The sequence below is a fragment of the Nerophis ophidion genome, linkage group LG01 (genome assembly GCF_033978795.1).
Source record: "Nerophis ophidion isolate RoL-2023_Sa linkage group LG01, RoL_Noph_v1.0, whole genome shotgun sequence".
Classification (NCBI taxonomy): Eukaryota; Metazoa; Chordata; class Actinopteri; order Syngnathiformes; family Syngnathidae; genus Nerophis; species Nerophis ophidion.
The window spans coordinates 18550477-18566563 of NC_084611.1; the positions used below are offsets into that span (position 1 = coordinate 18550477).

The 16087-nt window shown below is 37.7% G+C and overlaps 1 protein-coding gene and 1 long non-coding RNA gene across 2 annotated transcripts; one reads left to right on the forward strand and one right to left on the reverse strand.

Annotated features, from left to right (window-relative positions):
* Nucleotides 1-225: 225 nt before the first annotated feature.
* On the reverse strand, nt 226-14185 carry klf9 (Kruppel like factor 9). The gene is made up of 2 exons (XM_061897750.1): nt 13519-14185; nt 226-4154 (listed from the first exon to the last, which is right to left on the reverse strand). The coding sequence occupies exons 1-2, from the start codon at nt 13856-13858 to the stop codon at nt 3871-3873; spliced, it is 624 nt and encodes a 207-aa protein (XP_061753734.1). The 5' UTR covers nt 13859-14185; the 3' UTR covers nt 226-3870.
* On the forward strand, nt 12177-15576 carry LOC133551252 (uncharacterized). Its single transcript, XR_009806457.1, has 3 exons — nt 12177-12810; nt 13578-13867; nt 13977-15576. It is a non-coding gene; the product is annotated as an uncharacterized LOC133551252 (long non-coding RNA).
* The last annotated feature ends 511 nt before the right edge of the window (nt 15577-16087 follow it).

The following is a 16087-nucleotide window of genomic DNA, read 5'->3' on the forward strand; positions in this document are numbered from 1 at the left end:
ATTTTTTGTGGTCCCCTTTATTTAGAAAAGTACCGAAAAGTACAGAAATAATATTGGTACCGGTACCAATAGACAACACTAAAACAGACTGGGAGAAATGTAGATCATCTACACATGAACTATTTCCACACTCATATCAAAGTTGGGCTAATATTTTGTATTACTAAGGTTGTTTTATGCGACATATGTTTGTAGCAGATGCATGTCGAAGAATTGGGACAGGACTACAAAGGACAATCATTTATTGTTAAAATGTTTGAGCATTAATTGTTACAATGCAATGTCTTATGCCAAGGGTCACCAACACGGTGCCCGCGGGCACTAAGTAGCCCGTAAGGACCAGAGGAGTCGCCCGCTGGCCTGTTCTAAAAATAGCTCAAATAGCAGCACTTACCAGTGAGCTGCCTCTATTTTTAACATTTTATTTATTTACTAGCAAGCTGGTCTCGCTTCACTTGACATTTTTAATTCTAAGAGAGACAAAACTCAAATAGAATTTGAAAATCCAAGAAAATATTTTAAAGACTTGGTCTTCACTTCTTTAAATAAATTCATTTATTTTTTTACTTTGCTTCCTATAACTTTCAGAAAGACAATTTTAGAGAAAAAATACAACCTTAAAAATGATTCTAGGATTTTTAAACACATATACCTTTTTGCCTTTTAAATTCCTTCCTCTTCTTTCCTGACAATTTAAATCAATGTTCAAGTAAGAAAATTTTATTGTAAAGAATAATAAATACATTTTAATTTAATTCTTCATTTTAGCTTCTGTTTTTTTGACAAATAATATTTGTGAAATATTTCTTCAAACGTATTATGATTTAAAATTCAAAAAAATTATTCTGGCAAATCTAGAAAATCCGTAGAATCAAATTTAAATCTTATTTCAAAGTCTTTTGAATTTCTTTAAAATTTTTTATTCTGGAAAATCTAGAAGAAATAATGATTTGTCTTTGTTAGAAATATAGCTTGGTCCAATTTGTTATATATTCTAACAAAGTTCAAATTGGATTTTAACCTATTTAAAACATGTCATCAAAATTCTGAAATTAATCTTAATCAGGAACAATTACTAATGATGTTCCATAAATAATTTTATTGAATTTTTTCAAAAAGATTCGAATTAGCTAGTTTTTCTCTTCAATTTTTTCGGTTGAATTTTGAATTTTAAAGAGTCGAAATTGAAGATAAACTATATTTCAAAATTTAATTTTCATTTTTTTCCTGTTTTCTCCTCTTTTAAACCGTTCAATTAAGTGTTTTTTTCATCATTTATTCTCTACAAAAAACCTTCCGTAAAGGAAAAAAAATGTACGACGGAATGACAGACAGAAATACCCATTTTTTATATATATATACATACATTTATTTATTAAAGGTAAATTGAGCAAATTGGATATTTCTGGCAATTTATGTAAGTGTGTATCAAACTGGTAGCCCTTCACATTAGTCAGTACCCAAGAAGTAGCTCTTGGTTTCAAAAAGGTTGGTGACCCCTGTTTTATGCAATATTACCACATTACAGTACAATAGCATCATAAAGGCTTCAACTTGAAAGGCACCAAAATTTCATCACAGTTGTCATAAAAACATTTGAAAAAAAAAAGAAAATTGTAGTATGTCCAAAGAGCTTATTTTCTCATGGTTTTTGGACCATTGAGTGGCTTAAGTAAGTGAAACGTTTACCATAACAAGATGTCTGGCTTGTGTAGCGGACTAGTAAACACTCTCAATGATATAAAAGATTGCCTGAAAAATACATAAAAATATGCTACAAGATGGATTTGACTAAGGCACAGGTGTCAAACTCAAGGCCCCGGGGCCCCCACATCATTTTATACGGCCCACAAATGCATGGAAATAATATGCGTCAATAAAGTACCTTATCATTTCTTACTAAATATATTCATTATTGTAATTTTTTACAGAAAAAAAAATGTACAGCATGAAATTGCTTACTTTTTTAAACTTTAATAAATTCAATTATTACAAAAAATATTAAATCATCAAAATAAATACTTACATATATGATTTCAAAGCAAGTTATCCATCAAATTGTACACGAAAAATGTCAACAGATTTTACAGTTAAATTTACTGTAAACCATTATTTTTATTTTATTTAAAAACGATCACTTTTTTTTTTTTACTACGGTAAAACACAGGCAGCTTGGTTTCCAAAATAAAAAAGTGGTAAGTCTTTTTAACATTTTCTTTACAGTGTACATCGGCGTCTAAGCTGCCTGCATTTTTCTGTAAAAGGAACAAAAAAAAAAACAGTGGTAATGTTTTTCCTTTTTTACCATAATTGGTTGTAAAAAATAAAATACAATTCTGGTTCTGGTAGACAGTTTTTATTAAAAATCTACTTTTTTTTTTTTTACAGTGTACGTAAAAAATAAAAATTATTATCAGATGCATAGGCATATTGATATACTATTTGCTGTTACGAGCGGCCCTCTAATTGCAGCCAAGAATGTGGCCCTCGATGAAAATGAGCTTGACACTCTTCAACTGACGAATCAAGAGTCCTCAGCCAAAAAACAGGTGTTGTGTTGTCACATCACCACTAGGAGGTGTAAACATGAATATATATACACATATATATATATATACATATGTACACACATATATATATATATATATATATATATATATATATAATGGATGCATAATTAATCATTAATATGAATGAATATTAGGAGTATGTGAAAGTTTGACTCCTACCTTGTTTACTTCCGTGACAACCTCCTTAAAGTTTTGTGAGCAATCAAATATCAAGCAGCTAAAATGCGCCAAGTGTGGAGGGTGTTTTGCATTTTTCCATCATGCTTGATAATAGATTTAAATGGGTGTAATTTTGGATTTTTTTTAAATAGTGCATGAATGTTTTTCAGAATATCCACAAAGTTAAGTGAGCAGGTTGTGCTATGTGTGACCATGGGGGATTTTCTTTTTTTGTTCTTTCACCATGACTAGGGAAGGTTGTCTACGTTGGGTCGTATAGATAAATGCTGCACATTCATTTTCACATAATTCTTTTGAAGGTCATTAACTTGAGTCATTCGCTCGTTCCACATGAAGTCAAAAAAGTAGAATCCCACTTGACGGACATTTAAAATGAATAAAACTATCGACGTCTCTCGTGGAAAATTTGAAGGCGCCCGTTGAATGGAGTTTGAACGCCTGGTTTACATCCGGCGCAACTCGGAGGTGGTGAGAACGTTCCAAAGTCAGACCTCTAGGGGTGTTCCAGTCAAAATTGAAATTCCTAGTAAGTGTCCAGCCAGACCCAGAATGCATTGCGTTCCCCGGTCACTGTTTCAAGCCCTATTAAATCAAACGAAGCGGACCTTTCGTGGCTTTTCCTGCTATGATGTTTTCCATGACATGGATCAGAACGAGCATTTGGCATTCGTTTTGCTTGTGCATCGTAGTATCACCAGAGTATATTCAAGTGATGTTGCTGCATTGATTATGCATTTGTGCCAGCTCGGAAATCCTGTGTAGTTGTCATTTCTCTATAATAACTAATAAGCATTCTTCCCTTTATATACATTGTTATACTGCGCTCCTGGACTGTACATGCGCCTTATCGCAGCTCTACTAGTGTTTGCGTGATATTCATCGCCATAACTTCTCGGCTATCAAGTGGTGCAGACTCTCTGGACAGGACAAACCCTGAAAACAGCTGTGGGTATTATTCTGAGGTACATCAGAAAGGATAACCTGCCTGATGGATTGATTGATCAATGCTGAATAAAAAGCTGTCACACGGTAAAGACAGAAGCTCTACACGGAGCGCTGTGCAAGGTAAAACCCCGAGAGTGGGCGTGTCCGTGTGCGTCAACGCACACGCGGGCGTGCCTCACACCCCCGCCGGGCTTTGGTCGCCCGAGTCCGAGGACGACGACACGGAGACGGAGCAGCGCCGCCGCTTGCTCACGCTGCAGCCCTGCAGCATGGTGGGATGGAAGCCCGCGTGGCGCCGGGCGTGTTTGGTCAGGTGGTCGCTCCTCATGAAGCACTTGTCGCACATGGGGCAGGTGAAGCGCTTCTCGCCCGTGTGCGTGCGGTAGTGGCGGGTCAGCTCGTCCGATCGGGAGAACTTCTTGCCGCACGCCGGCCAGGTGCACTCGAAGGGGCGCTCGCCTGGGGAAGTGTTTAAAGGGGAACATTATCACCAAACCTATGCAAGCGTCAATATATACCTTGATGTTGCAGAAAAAAGACCATGTATTTTTTTAACCGATTTCCGAACTCTAAATGGGTGAATTTTGGCGAATTAAACGCCTTTCTGTTTATCGGTCTAGAAGGTAATACACCCGCCATTTTCATTTACACATTACAAACACCGGGTCTCAGCTCTGTTATTTTCCGTTTTTTCGACTATTTTTGGGGACCTTGGAGACATCATGCCTCGTCGGTGTGTTTTCGGAGGGTGTAACAACACTAACAGGGAGGGATTCAAGTTAAACCACTGGCAAGAAATCGGCCGCCAGACCCCCATTGAATGTACCAAAGTGTCTTCACATTTGACCGGCGATGCTAAGACAGACATGGCACAGAGATGTATGGATAACCTGCAGATGCATTTGCAACGATTAAGTCAATGAAATCACAAAGGTGAGTTTTGTTGATGTTGTTGACTTATGTGCTAATCAGACATATTTGGTCGCAGCATGACTGCCAGCTAATCGATGCTAACATGCTACGCTAATCAATGCTAACATGCTATTTACGCTAGCTGTATGTACATTTGAAACTAGATACCCACATTCAATGCGAAACAAACACTTACCAATCGACGGATTTAAGTTGCTCCAGTGTCACAAGATGCGAAAGTCCTTAACTTTTGGTCCGCACATTTTACCGGGCATGCTAATAAGACAGCCATGCAATAGGCCACTTCATTAGGTATACCCGTGCTATGGCCGAATAGCGTCAATAGCTATTCGCTCAATAGGTTCAGTTTCTTTTTCAATTTTGTTTTCGCTATCTGCCTCCATACTCCGACCATCTGTTTCAATACATGCGTAATCTGTTGAATCGCTTAAGCCGCTGAAATCCGAGTCTGAATCCGAGCTAATGTTGCTATATCTTGCTGTGGTAACCGCCATGTTGTTTGTATTGGCGGCACTGTACGACGTCACAGGGAAATGGACAGTCGCATCGCAAATAGCGAAAATCAAGAACTTTAAAGCTTTTTTTAGGGATATTCCGGGAGGTGTAAAATTTTGAAAAAAAAATTGAAAAATAAAACAAACCACTGGGAACTGATTTTTATTGTTTTTAACCCTTTTGAAATTGTGATAATGTTACCCTTTAAGATGCATTCATTACTCAATGCTCAATGTTCAGAATCAGGGGAACATGCTTTATCAGTATCATGCTTCAAACCCTGCTTCGAAAAGCCATGCACCACAAAACTTGTAGCCCAGGGGTCTCAAACTAATTTTTATTTATGGCCTCCATCAGAGGGCCGCATGTAACCGACAAAAATATATGAATCCGACTATGCATATGATTATTACTGTCAATTCTGGACCACTTTGTACTCTGCAGCTTATAAAACGGGATTTTTCTTCTTCAACCAAACAAGAAAATACACTGAAAATGTGAGTTAGTGTTTGTGCTATGGCACCAACTTTGGGACGAGTTCGCTAACTGCAAGTGCTGCAGTGTCCTTCCATGTAGTCCTTTCAACCGGAAGTAGGAGTGCCGTTCAGTCTTCTAACTGTCCATAGCGTTTGTACTCTAATGGATTCGTCATCCATCACTCTAAGCCAGTGGTTCTCAACCTTTTTTCAGTGTGAGCATTTTTTTTTTTTAATTCAAGTACCCCCTAATCAGAGCAAAGCATTTTTGGTTGAAAACAAGAGATAAAGAAGTAAAATACAGCACTATGTCATCAGTTTCTGATGTATTAAATTGTATAACGGTGCAAAATATTGCTCATTTGTAGTGGTCTTTCTTGAACTATTTGGAAAAAAAATAACTAAAAACTTGTTGAAAATTAAACAAGTGATTCAATTATAAATAAAGATTTCTACACATAGAAGTTATCATCAACTCAAAGTGCCCTCTTTGGGGATTGTAATAGAGATCCATCTGGATTCATCAACTTAATTCTAAACATTTCTTCAAAAAATAAATAAATCTTTAACATCTATATTTATGGAACATGTCCACAAAAACTTTAGCTGTCAACACTGAATATTGCATTGTTGTATTTTCTTTTCACAGTTTATGAACTTACATTCATATTTTGTTGATGTATTATTCAATAAATATATTTATAAAGGATTTTTGATTTGTTGCTATTTTTAGAATATTTTTTAAAAATCTCACGTACCCCTTGGTATACCTTCAAGTAGCCCCAGGGGTACGCGTACCCCCATTTGAGAACCAGTGCTCTAAGCAGCATTTGTAAGTTTTTCAATATAACTAAAACAACTCCTACTTGATAACTCACCCTGAGTGTGATCTTTGTAGGAGTGTCGTCTGCATTAGCTAATATGCTAACATATTTACGAGTGTCTGTGCTAGTATTATTGACTTCAAATGCCGTTCTTTTTGTATTGTTTCAGTTTCACAAATTATTCAGTAAATTCACAAAAATGTCACCAGTCTTTTTAGCTGATTGAAAAGGTTAGCTTCCGCAGCTAGTGGGTCCATGACAATGACTTCTGTTTTTTTTGTTGAGCTGTTTTACAGCCGTGTTAAAGACACCGTTTGGAAACAACTACAGGATTTAAAAAAACATTTAAAAAATAATTATGTGTAAATAACTCTTTTAACAACATATATATAGTCCGGTCCGGCTAATATATTGTGTGGAAATTGTTTTTAACCTAAAATGTTGTGTGTGTGGCTTATAAAAAAAAACATCTGTAAAAAACATTAAAAAAACAACGGGCAACTTAGTCGACAGATTTTTACTGTAAGATATAAAGTGTTGTTTTTTTCAACATATTACGTAAATGGAAGAACAGTAACACTGTTTATTTTTATGGAAAAAATGGCATCTTATTTACCAGAATGTTACTGTAAAATGCATGGTGGTTTTTTTTACTACATGTTACTGTAAATGGAAAAACAGTACCACAGTTTTGTTTGTTTTTTCTGGCAACTGAGTTGACAGTTTTTTACCGTTAAAAAATGTGGTACCATTTTTCCATTTTCAGTAATACACAGTCAAAACAACAACCGTATATTTTACGATAAAAAAAACAACAACTGGTAGCTCAGTTGACAGAATTTTATCACACAGTGATAGAGTTTATCAAATGTACAGTATTATTCTGGAAAAAACTCCAAAAATGTTACTATAAAATCTATTGTCATTTTTACAATGTAAAATTTAACGGAAAACCTGCTTTGAAATCAGAAGTCAAGCTGATATTTAAGTATTTATTGCATTTAATTATAAAGCCTGAAAATAATATGCATGAACACCTTTCTCACTGAAAATATGCCTTTATTCACTGTTGACAGACAAATTGCATGTCTTGTAAACTTGAGAAGAATCTAACCATGCAAAAAACATTATGTGAACACAGGAGTGTCCAAAGTGCAGCTAGCAGTTTGAGTTATGTTGACCCGCAGCATTCTTTGGTATAAAAATATTAAGAATGTAAAAAATGAAGAAAAAAAAAAAGAGCGAAAATGTGTAATGTAATAAGAAAAACGCTGACAATTTGATATTGTGTCCAAAATTATTCCACCGAGGGTCGCACAATGTAAAGTCAAAGTATGTGGGGGCCATTTCGAAATTGTTTCATTATGTTTGATTCAGTTCATTTATTTAATTCATAAAACCTATATATATATATATATATATATATATATATATATATATATATATATATATATATATATATATATATATATATATATATATTGTCAGTTTTGTGTTATAAGTGAAAAAATTGCATCATTTGTTTTTAGTATAAAAATTTCAGCATTTACTTTTTCCATTATGTATTATTGTTATTTTTTTTATTTTTATAGTTTTTTTTTAACCCTGTAATAATTAATAATAGTGCACGTTGTCACCTGCACAGACATTAAGTTCTGACTTTAATACACAGAGAATTTCTGTTTATTTTCACAGTATAAAAATTTGTCAAAATGGCTCCCGCATATTTTTACTTTTTAGTGTGAGGTTCTTCGAGAAAAAGTTTGGACACCCTATATTAATTAATTTTTTGTTAGAATAAAATGCTTGCTCCCTTGACTTAATTATTTCAAATGTTATCCATCACTTTGTACATAAAAAAAGAGTAATAATCAAATGCATAGGGAAATGTTATGCAGAGGTGTACTTATAACAATTTGATAGATAGATTATAGAAATAGATTATAGCGGCGGGGTCACAGAAAATGTTTTCTTATTCTTTGGCAGTGCATAACAGAAATAATTAAGATTACTGCATTATTAGGGGTTAATATGTCATGTTATGATACTCAATATTACACCATGATGATGTATAAACTAGTGAGAACTAGTGGCTGCTATGTTATGATGTATAAACTAGTGAGAACTATTGGCTGCTATATGTTATGATGTTTAAACCAGTGAGAACTAGTGGCTACAATGATATGTTATGATGTATAAACTAGTGAGAACTATTGGCTGCTAAATGTTATGATGTCTAAACCAGTGAGAAGTAATGGCTGCTATATGTTATGATGTATAAACCAGTGAGAACTAGTGGCTGCTATGTGTTATGATGTATAAACTAGTGAGAACTAGTGGCTGCTATATGTTATTATGCATAAATCAGTGAGAATTAGTGGCTGCTATATGTTATGATGTATAAACTAGTGAGAACTAGTGGCTGCAATGATATGTTATGATGTTTAAACTAGTGAGAACTAGTGGCTGCTATGATATGTTATGATGTATAAACCAGTGAGAACTAGTGGCTGCTATATGTTATGATGTATTAACCAGTGTGAACAAGTGGCTGCTATATGTTATGGTGTATAAACTAGTGAAAAGTAGTGGCTGCTATATGTTATGATGTATAAACTAGTGAAAACTAGTGGCTGCTATATGTTATGATGTATAAACTAGTGAGAACTAGTGGCTGCTATATGTTATGATGTATAAACCAGGGAGAACTATTGGCTGCTATGTGTTATAATTCATAACACATTGCAGCCACAAGTTCCCACTACTTTATACATTCGTAACTTATGAATGTATAAACTAGTGGCTGCTATATGTTGTGATGTACAAAACAGCGAGATCTAGTGGCTGCTATAGGTTTTGATGTATAAATCAGTGACAATTAGTGGCTGGTATATGTTGTGATGTATAAACCAGTGAGAACTAGTGGCTGCTATGTAATATGAATGTATTAACTAGTGAGAACTAGTGGCTGCTATATGTTGTGATGTATAAACCAGTGAGAACTAGTGGCTGCTATGTGTTATGAATGTATAAACTAGTGAGAACTAGTGACTGCTATATGTTATGTTCCGATGTATAAACCAGTGAGAACTAGTAGCTGCTATGTGTTATGAGTGTATAAACTAGTGAGAACTAGTGGCTGCTATATGTTGTGATGTATAAACTAGTGAGAACTAGTGGCTGCTATGTGTTATGAATGTATAAACTAGTGAGAACTAGTGGCTGCTATATGTTATGATATATAAACTAGTGAGAACTAGTGGCTGCTATATGTTATGATGTATAAACTAGTGAAAAGTGGTGGCTACTATATGTTATGATGTATAAATTAGTGACAGCTAGTGGCTGCTATATGTTATGATGTATAAACCAGTGAGAATAAGTGGCTGCTATATGTTTTGATGTATAAATCAGTGACAATTAGTGGCTGCTATATGTTTTGATGTATAAACCAGTGACAATTAGTGGCTGCTATGTATTATGAATGTATAAACTAGTGAGAACTAGTGGCTGCTATATATTATGATGTAAAAACTAGTTAGAAGTAGTGGCTGCTATATGTTAGGATGTATAAACTAGTGAGAACTAGAGGCTGCTATATGTTATGATGTATAAAACATTGAGAACTAGTGGCTGCCATATGTTATGATGTATAAACCAGTGAGAACTATCCATCCATCCATCCATTTCCTACCGCTTATTCCCTAACTAGTGGCTGCTCTATGTTATGATGTATAAACTAGTGAGAACTAGTGGCTGCTATATGTTATGATGTATAAACAAGGGAGAACTACTGGCTGCTATGTGTTATAATTCATAACACATAGCAGCCACAAGTTCCCACTAGTTTATACATTCGTAACTTATGAATGTATAAACTAGTGGCTGCTATATGTTGTGATGTATAAACCAGCGAGAACTAGTGGCTGCTATATGTTTTGATGAATAAATCAGTGACAATTAGTGGCTGCTATATGTTATGACGTATAAACCAGTGAGAACTAGTGGCTGCTATATGTTATGATGTATAAACCTGTGAGAACTAGTGGCTGCTATATGTTATGATGTATAAAACATTGAAAACTAGTGGCTGCTATATGTTATGATGTATAAACCAGTGAGAACTAGTGGCTGCTATGTGTTATGAATATATAAACTAGTGAGAACTAGTGGCTGCTATATGTTAGGATGTATAAACTAGTGAGAACTAGTGGCTGCTATATGTTATGATGTATAAACTAGTGAGAACTAGTGGCTGCTCTATGTTATGATGTATAAACTAGTGAGAACTAGTGGCTGCTATATGTTATGATGTATAAATCAGTGAGAATTAGTGGCTGCTATATGTTATGATGTATAAACTAGTGAGAACTAGTGGCTGCTATATGTTATGATGTATAAACCAGTGAGAACTAGTGGCTGCTATATGTTAGGGTGTATAAACTAGTGAGAACTAGTGGCTGCTATATTTTAGGACGTATAAACTAGTGAGAACTAGTGGCTGCTATATGTTAGGATGTATAAACTAGTGAGAACTAGTGGCTGCTATATGTTATGATGTATAAACTAGTGAGAACTAGTGGCTGCTATATGTTATGATGTATAAACCAGTGAGAATTAGTGGCTGCTATATGTTAGGATGTATAAACCAGTGAGAACTAGTGGCTGCTATATGTTATGATGTATAAATTAGTGACAGCTAGTGGCTGATATATGTTATGATGTATAAATCAGTGAGAATTAGTGGCTGCTATATGTTATGATGTATAAACTAGTGAGAACTAGTGGCTGCTATATGTTATGATGTATAAACCAGTGAGAATTAGTGGCTGCTATATGTTAGGATGTATAAACCAGTGAGAACTGGTGGCTGCTATATGTTAAGATGTATAAACTAGTGAGAAGTAGTGGCCGCTATATGTTATGATGTATAAATTAGTGACAGCTAGTGGCTGATATATGTTATGATGTAGAAACCAGTGAGAAGAAGTGGCTGCTATATGTTTTTATGTATAAATCAGTGACAATTAGTGGCTGCTATATGTTATGATGTATAAACCAGTGAGAACTAGTGGCTGCTATGTATTATGAATGTATAAACTAGTGAGAACTAGTGGCTGCTATATGTTGTGATGTATAAACCAGTGATAACTAGTGGCTGCTATGTGTTATGATGTATATACTAGTGCGAACTAGTGGCTGCTATGATTGTGACACATTCACCAGCTGTAAAATAATGGTGTTTGTGGGTTGCTGTTTATGCGTGTTCAGCATAATTCTGATCACCCGCAGAATCGTGTTATCTTGTTTCTCAGTTCACTAAAAGTCATGACCCAGGGGCAGTAAAAACAATCGACTGGAGCAATTCAGCAGAAGACAAAGTACGCACATTTTGTTCTCTTTCAGCGCACAACAACATTTTTGGGAGAGAGGCGGACATGCACGGTTTTTCTAGGAACAAAATTGGAACACGTTGATTTAGAACAAGTGAGTCACAGTCGCCAAACAAGAAAGAAACCACTTCCTCCCTGACTCCTCCTCCTGTACGCCCCCCTCTCCTTCTCCCTGCCACGTGCTACGCATGACCACGCGCTTTCCTCTTGTTTACAACCAGGCGGGAGGGGAGGGCGGGGTCAATGACGTACACGGAAGCGAGCGCGTGTGTGCGGGTTCACAGTCGGTGTCGCAGTGACCTGCCGCGTTCACCGCTACGTGACGTGGATGACACCCGCCTATAAAAGACGGCGCCCTATAAATCGATCACACTAACACAAATTGAGTGAGCCTATGGCTTTGCAGTTTGTTTATTATAGGCCTACTGAAATGAGATTTTCTTATTCAAACAGGGATAGCAGGTCCATTCTATGTGTCATACTTGATCATTTCGCGATATTGCCATATTTTTGCTGAAAGGATTTAGTAGAGAACATCGACGATGAAGTTCGCAACTTTTGGTCGCTAATAAAAAAGCCTTGCCTTTACCGGAAGTCGCAGACGATGTGCGCGTGACGTCACGGGTTGTATGGCTCCTCACATCCTCACATTGTTTAAAATGCGAGCCTCAAGCAGCAAAAGCTATTCGGACCGAGAAAGCGACAATTTCCCCATTAATTTGAGCAAGCATGAAAGATTTGTGGATGAAGAAATTTAGAGTGAAGGACTAGAAAAAAAAAAGGCGATTGCAGTGGAAGCGATTCAGATGTTATTAGACACATTTACTAGGATAATTCTGGAAAATCCCTTATCTGCCTATTGTGTTGCTAATGTTTTAGTGAGATCAAATAGTACCTGAAAGTCGGAGGGGTGTGGCCACGGGTGTGTTGACCGCGACTGTCTCTGAGGAAGTCACGCAGCTGCAGCAGGACGGAAGCTCCGCTGATGTCTCCGGTAATAGCCGACTTTTTACCACAATTTTCTCACCGAAAACTGCTGGTTGACATGTGGTCTGGATCCATGTTCGCTTGACCGCTCTGATTCATAGTAAAGCTTCACCTCCGGGAATTTTAAACAAGGAATCACCGTGTGTTTGTGTGGCTAAAGGCTAAAGCTTCGCACCTCCATCTTTGTACTTTGACTTCTCCATTATTAATTGAACAAATTGCAAAAGATTCAGCAACACAGATGTCCAGAATACTGTGTAATTATGCGATTAAAGCAGACTACTTATAGCTTGGATCGGGCTGGAAAACACGACACTTTGCGGGGAAATTTAAAATTGCAATTTAGTAAACTAAAAAGGCCGTATTGGCATGTGTTGCAATGTTAATATTTCATCATTGATATATAAACTATCAGACTGCGTGGTCGGTAGTAGTGGGTTTCAGTAGGACTTTAAGTCCAGGAGTGTACCCCGCCTTCCGCCCGAAAGCGGTAGAAATTGATGGACGGATGGAACTTGATGCACAGAATGTATTTATTGCTCAGAAATGTCCATACAGTGGCTATAACCGTATTTGCTCACTAGGTGGCAGCAAAGTATCAATGACCGACCTAATAGAAACAATGGGGAGGTTTATTTCATTCATTGACCCCTGACACCCCCAAAAATATGTACCAATACCTATTATTAAAAAAAGTTTATTAAAATAAACTTACCAGTATGCACCCTAAGGTGGGCTTTGAGGTGAGACGACTTCCCGTACATCTTCCCGCAGCCGCCGAACGGGCAGCAGTGCCGCTTCTCCGCGGACTGATCCCCTGTCCTCCTTTTCCGCCGGTTCGGTCCGGGTCCCGCCGCGGCGTCTGCCTCCGCCGCGGCCGACCGGCGAACGACCCTCTCGGCCGGCTTCTCCTCGTCGTCCGCCGCGCTCACCACCACGCCGGCGGGGCGGCATTTGTTCAAGTCCAGCAAAATCATCGCCACCATCAGCAAAGTTCGGCTCTCCTGGTTCTCTTTCGGGAGCGGAGCCCCGTCCGCGGAGACGAGCTCGGACATGATACGGAGGTAAGGTGCTATTGTCCTCAAAGTGACTGCGCTTTAATAATAATAATGATGACAATATTAATATTAATTAAACACCTTTCTAACCGGCGTCCACTTCTGTTTTCGACAGGCTTCGACAGTAACAACAACAACACGTCCGGCGGCTAAGCGATTGTATCCATCTGTGTCTCCACGTGTGTCAACTTGTCCTCTTTTTTTTTCCACTTCTGTCCTCGCTCTCCCAAGAAACGATTTCGCGGAATCCCACGGCGTCATCGTGGATCGGAGCGCTCATTGGGCAGCAAGGAAACGTGACGAGATACGTGCGGTCCCGTGTGTGTGTGTTTTTTTATTTTTTTCCCGAAGTACACGGAAGTGAGCGACGAGCCTTCTGACCAATCAAAAGACGAGGTTGGAGGGTAAAAAGTGGGCCGGGCTTTGCTGGTGATGCATTCAAGGACAAACGTTGACTGGTATTTTTTTTTTTTAGTTAAGTCTTTATTTGAAGGGACAATGCACAGAGACATTGAACTCAAGGACAGATATAATAATAATAATCAATCAATCAATCAATGTTTACTTATATAGCCCTAAATCACTAGTGTTTCAAAGGGCTGCACAAACCACTACGACATCCTCGGTAGGCCCACATAAGGGCAAGGAAAACTCACACCCAGTGGGACGTCGGTGACAATGATGACTATGAGAACCTTGGAGAGGAGGAAAGCAATGGATGTCAAGCGGGTCTAACATGATACTGTGAAAGTTCAATCCATAATGGATCCAACACAGTCGCAAGAGTCCAGTCCAAAGCGGATCCAACACAGCAGCGAGAGTCCCGTTCACAGCGGAGCCAGCAGGAAAACATCCCAAGCGGAGGCGGATCAGCAGCGCAGAGATGTCCCCAGCTGATACACGGCGAGCAGTACATGGCCACCGGATCGGACAGGACCCCCTCCACAAGGGAGAGTGGGACATAGGAAAAAAGAAAAGAAACGGCAGATCAACTGGTCTAAAAAGGGAGTCTATTTAAAGGCGAGAGTATACAAATGAGTTTTAAGGTGAGACTTAAATGCTTCTACTGAGGTGGCATCTCGAACTTTTACCGGGAGGGCATTCCAGAGTACTGGAGCCCGAAATGAAAACGCTCTATAGCCCACAGACTTTTTTTGGGTTTTGGGAATCACTAATCACTAATCCTTTGAACGCAGATTTCTTGCCGGGACATATGGTACAATACAATCGGCAAGATAGGATGGAGCTACACCGTGTAGTATTTTATACGTAAGTAGTAAAACCTTAAAGTCACATCTTAAGTGCACAGGAAGCCAGTGCAGGTGAGCCAGTACAGGCGTAATGTGATCAAACTTTCTTGTTCTTGTCAAAAGTCTAGCAGCCGCATTTTGTACCAACTGTAATGTTTTAATGCTAGACATGGGGAGACCCGAAAATAGTATGTTAATAATGTACGTAATAATGATAATAATAATAATAATAACTTAGATTTATATCGCGCTTTTCTAAACACTCAAAGCGCTCACAGAGATACGGGACTCAACATTTATTCACACCTGGTGGTGGTAAGCTGCCCTGGGGTAGACTGACGGAAGCGTGGCTGCCAGTTTGCGCCTACGGCCCCTTTGACCACCACCTATCATCCATTCATCATTCATTCACTGTTTGTTTGTAAATGTTGAAAATTATAAATAAAAGTTAAAAACAAAAAAAAACTTACTGGTGTGCTAAAAATTATCAAGTATCTTTTAAGTCGCCACCTCATCGCAGGGCCAACACAGACAGACATACAACATTCACACTCACATTCACACACTAAGTTATAATTCTTAAAGGCCTACTGAAATGAGATTTTCTTATTTAAACGGGGATAGCAGGTCCATTCTATGTGTCATACTTGATCATTTCGCGATATTGCCATATTTTTGCTGAAAGGATTTAGTAGAGAACATCGACGATAAAGTTTGCAACTTTTGGTCGCTAATAAAAAAGCTTTGCCTTTACCGGAAGTCGCAGACAATGTGCGCGTTACGTCACGGGTTGTAGGGCTCCTCACATCCTCACATTGTTTATACTGTGAGCCTTCAGCAGCAAGAGCTATTCGGACCGAGAAAGCGACAATTTCCCCATTAATTTGAGTGAGGATGAAAGATTCATGGATGAGGAAATTTAGAGTTAAGGACTAGGAAAGAAAAAAAAGGCGATTGCAGTGGGAGTGATTCATAT

Coding starts and splice junctions, on each gene's coding strand:
- klf9 (XM_061897750.1), bottom strand. CDS start 13,858: ATGTCCGAGCTCGTCTCCGCGGACGGGGCTCCGCTCCCGAAAGAGAAC. Junction 4,155..13,518: donor CCACCTTAGGGTGCATACTG/GTAAGTTTATTT, acceptor ACACTTCCCCAG/GCGAGCGCCCCTTCGAGTGC.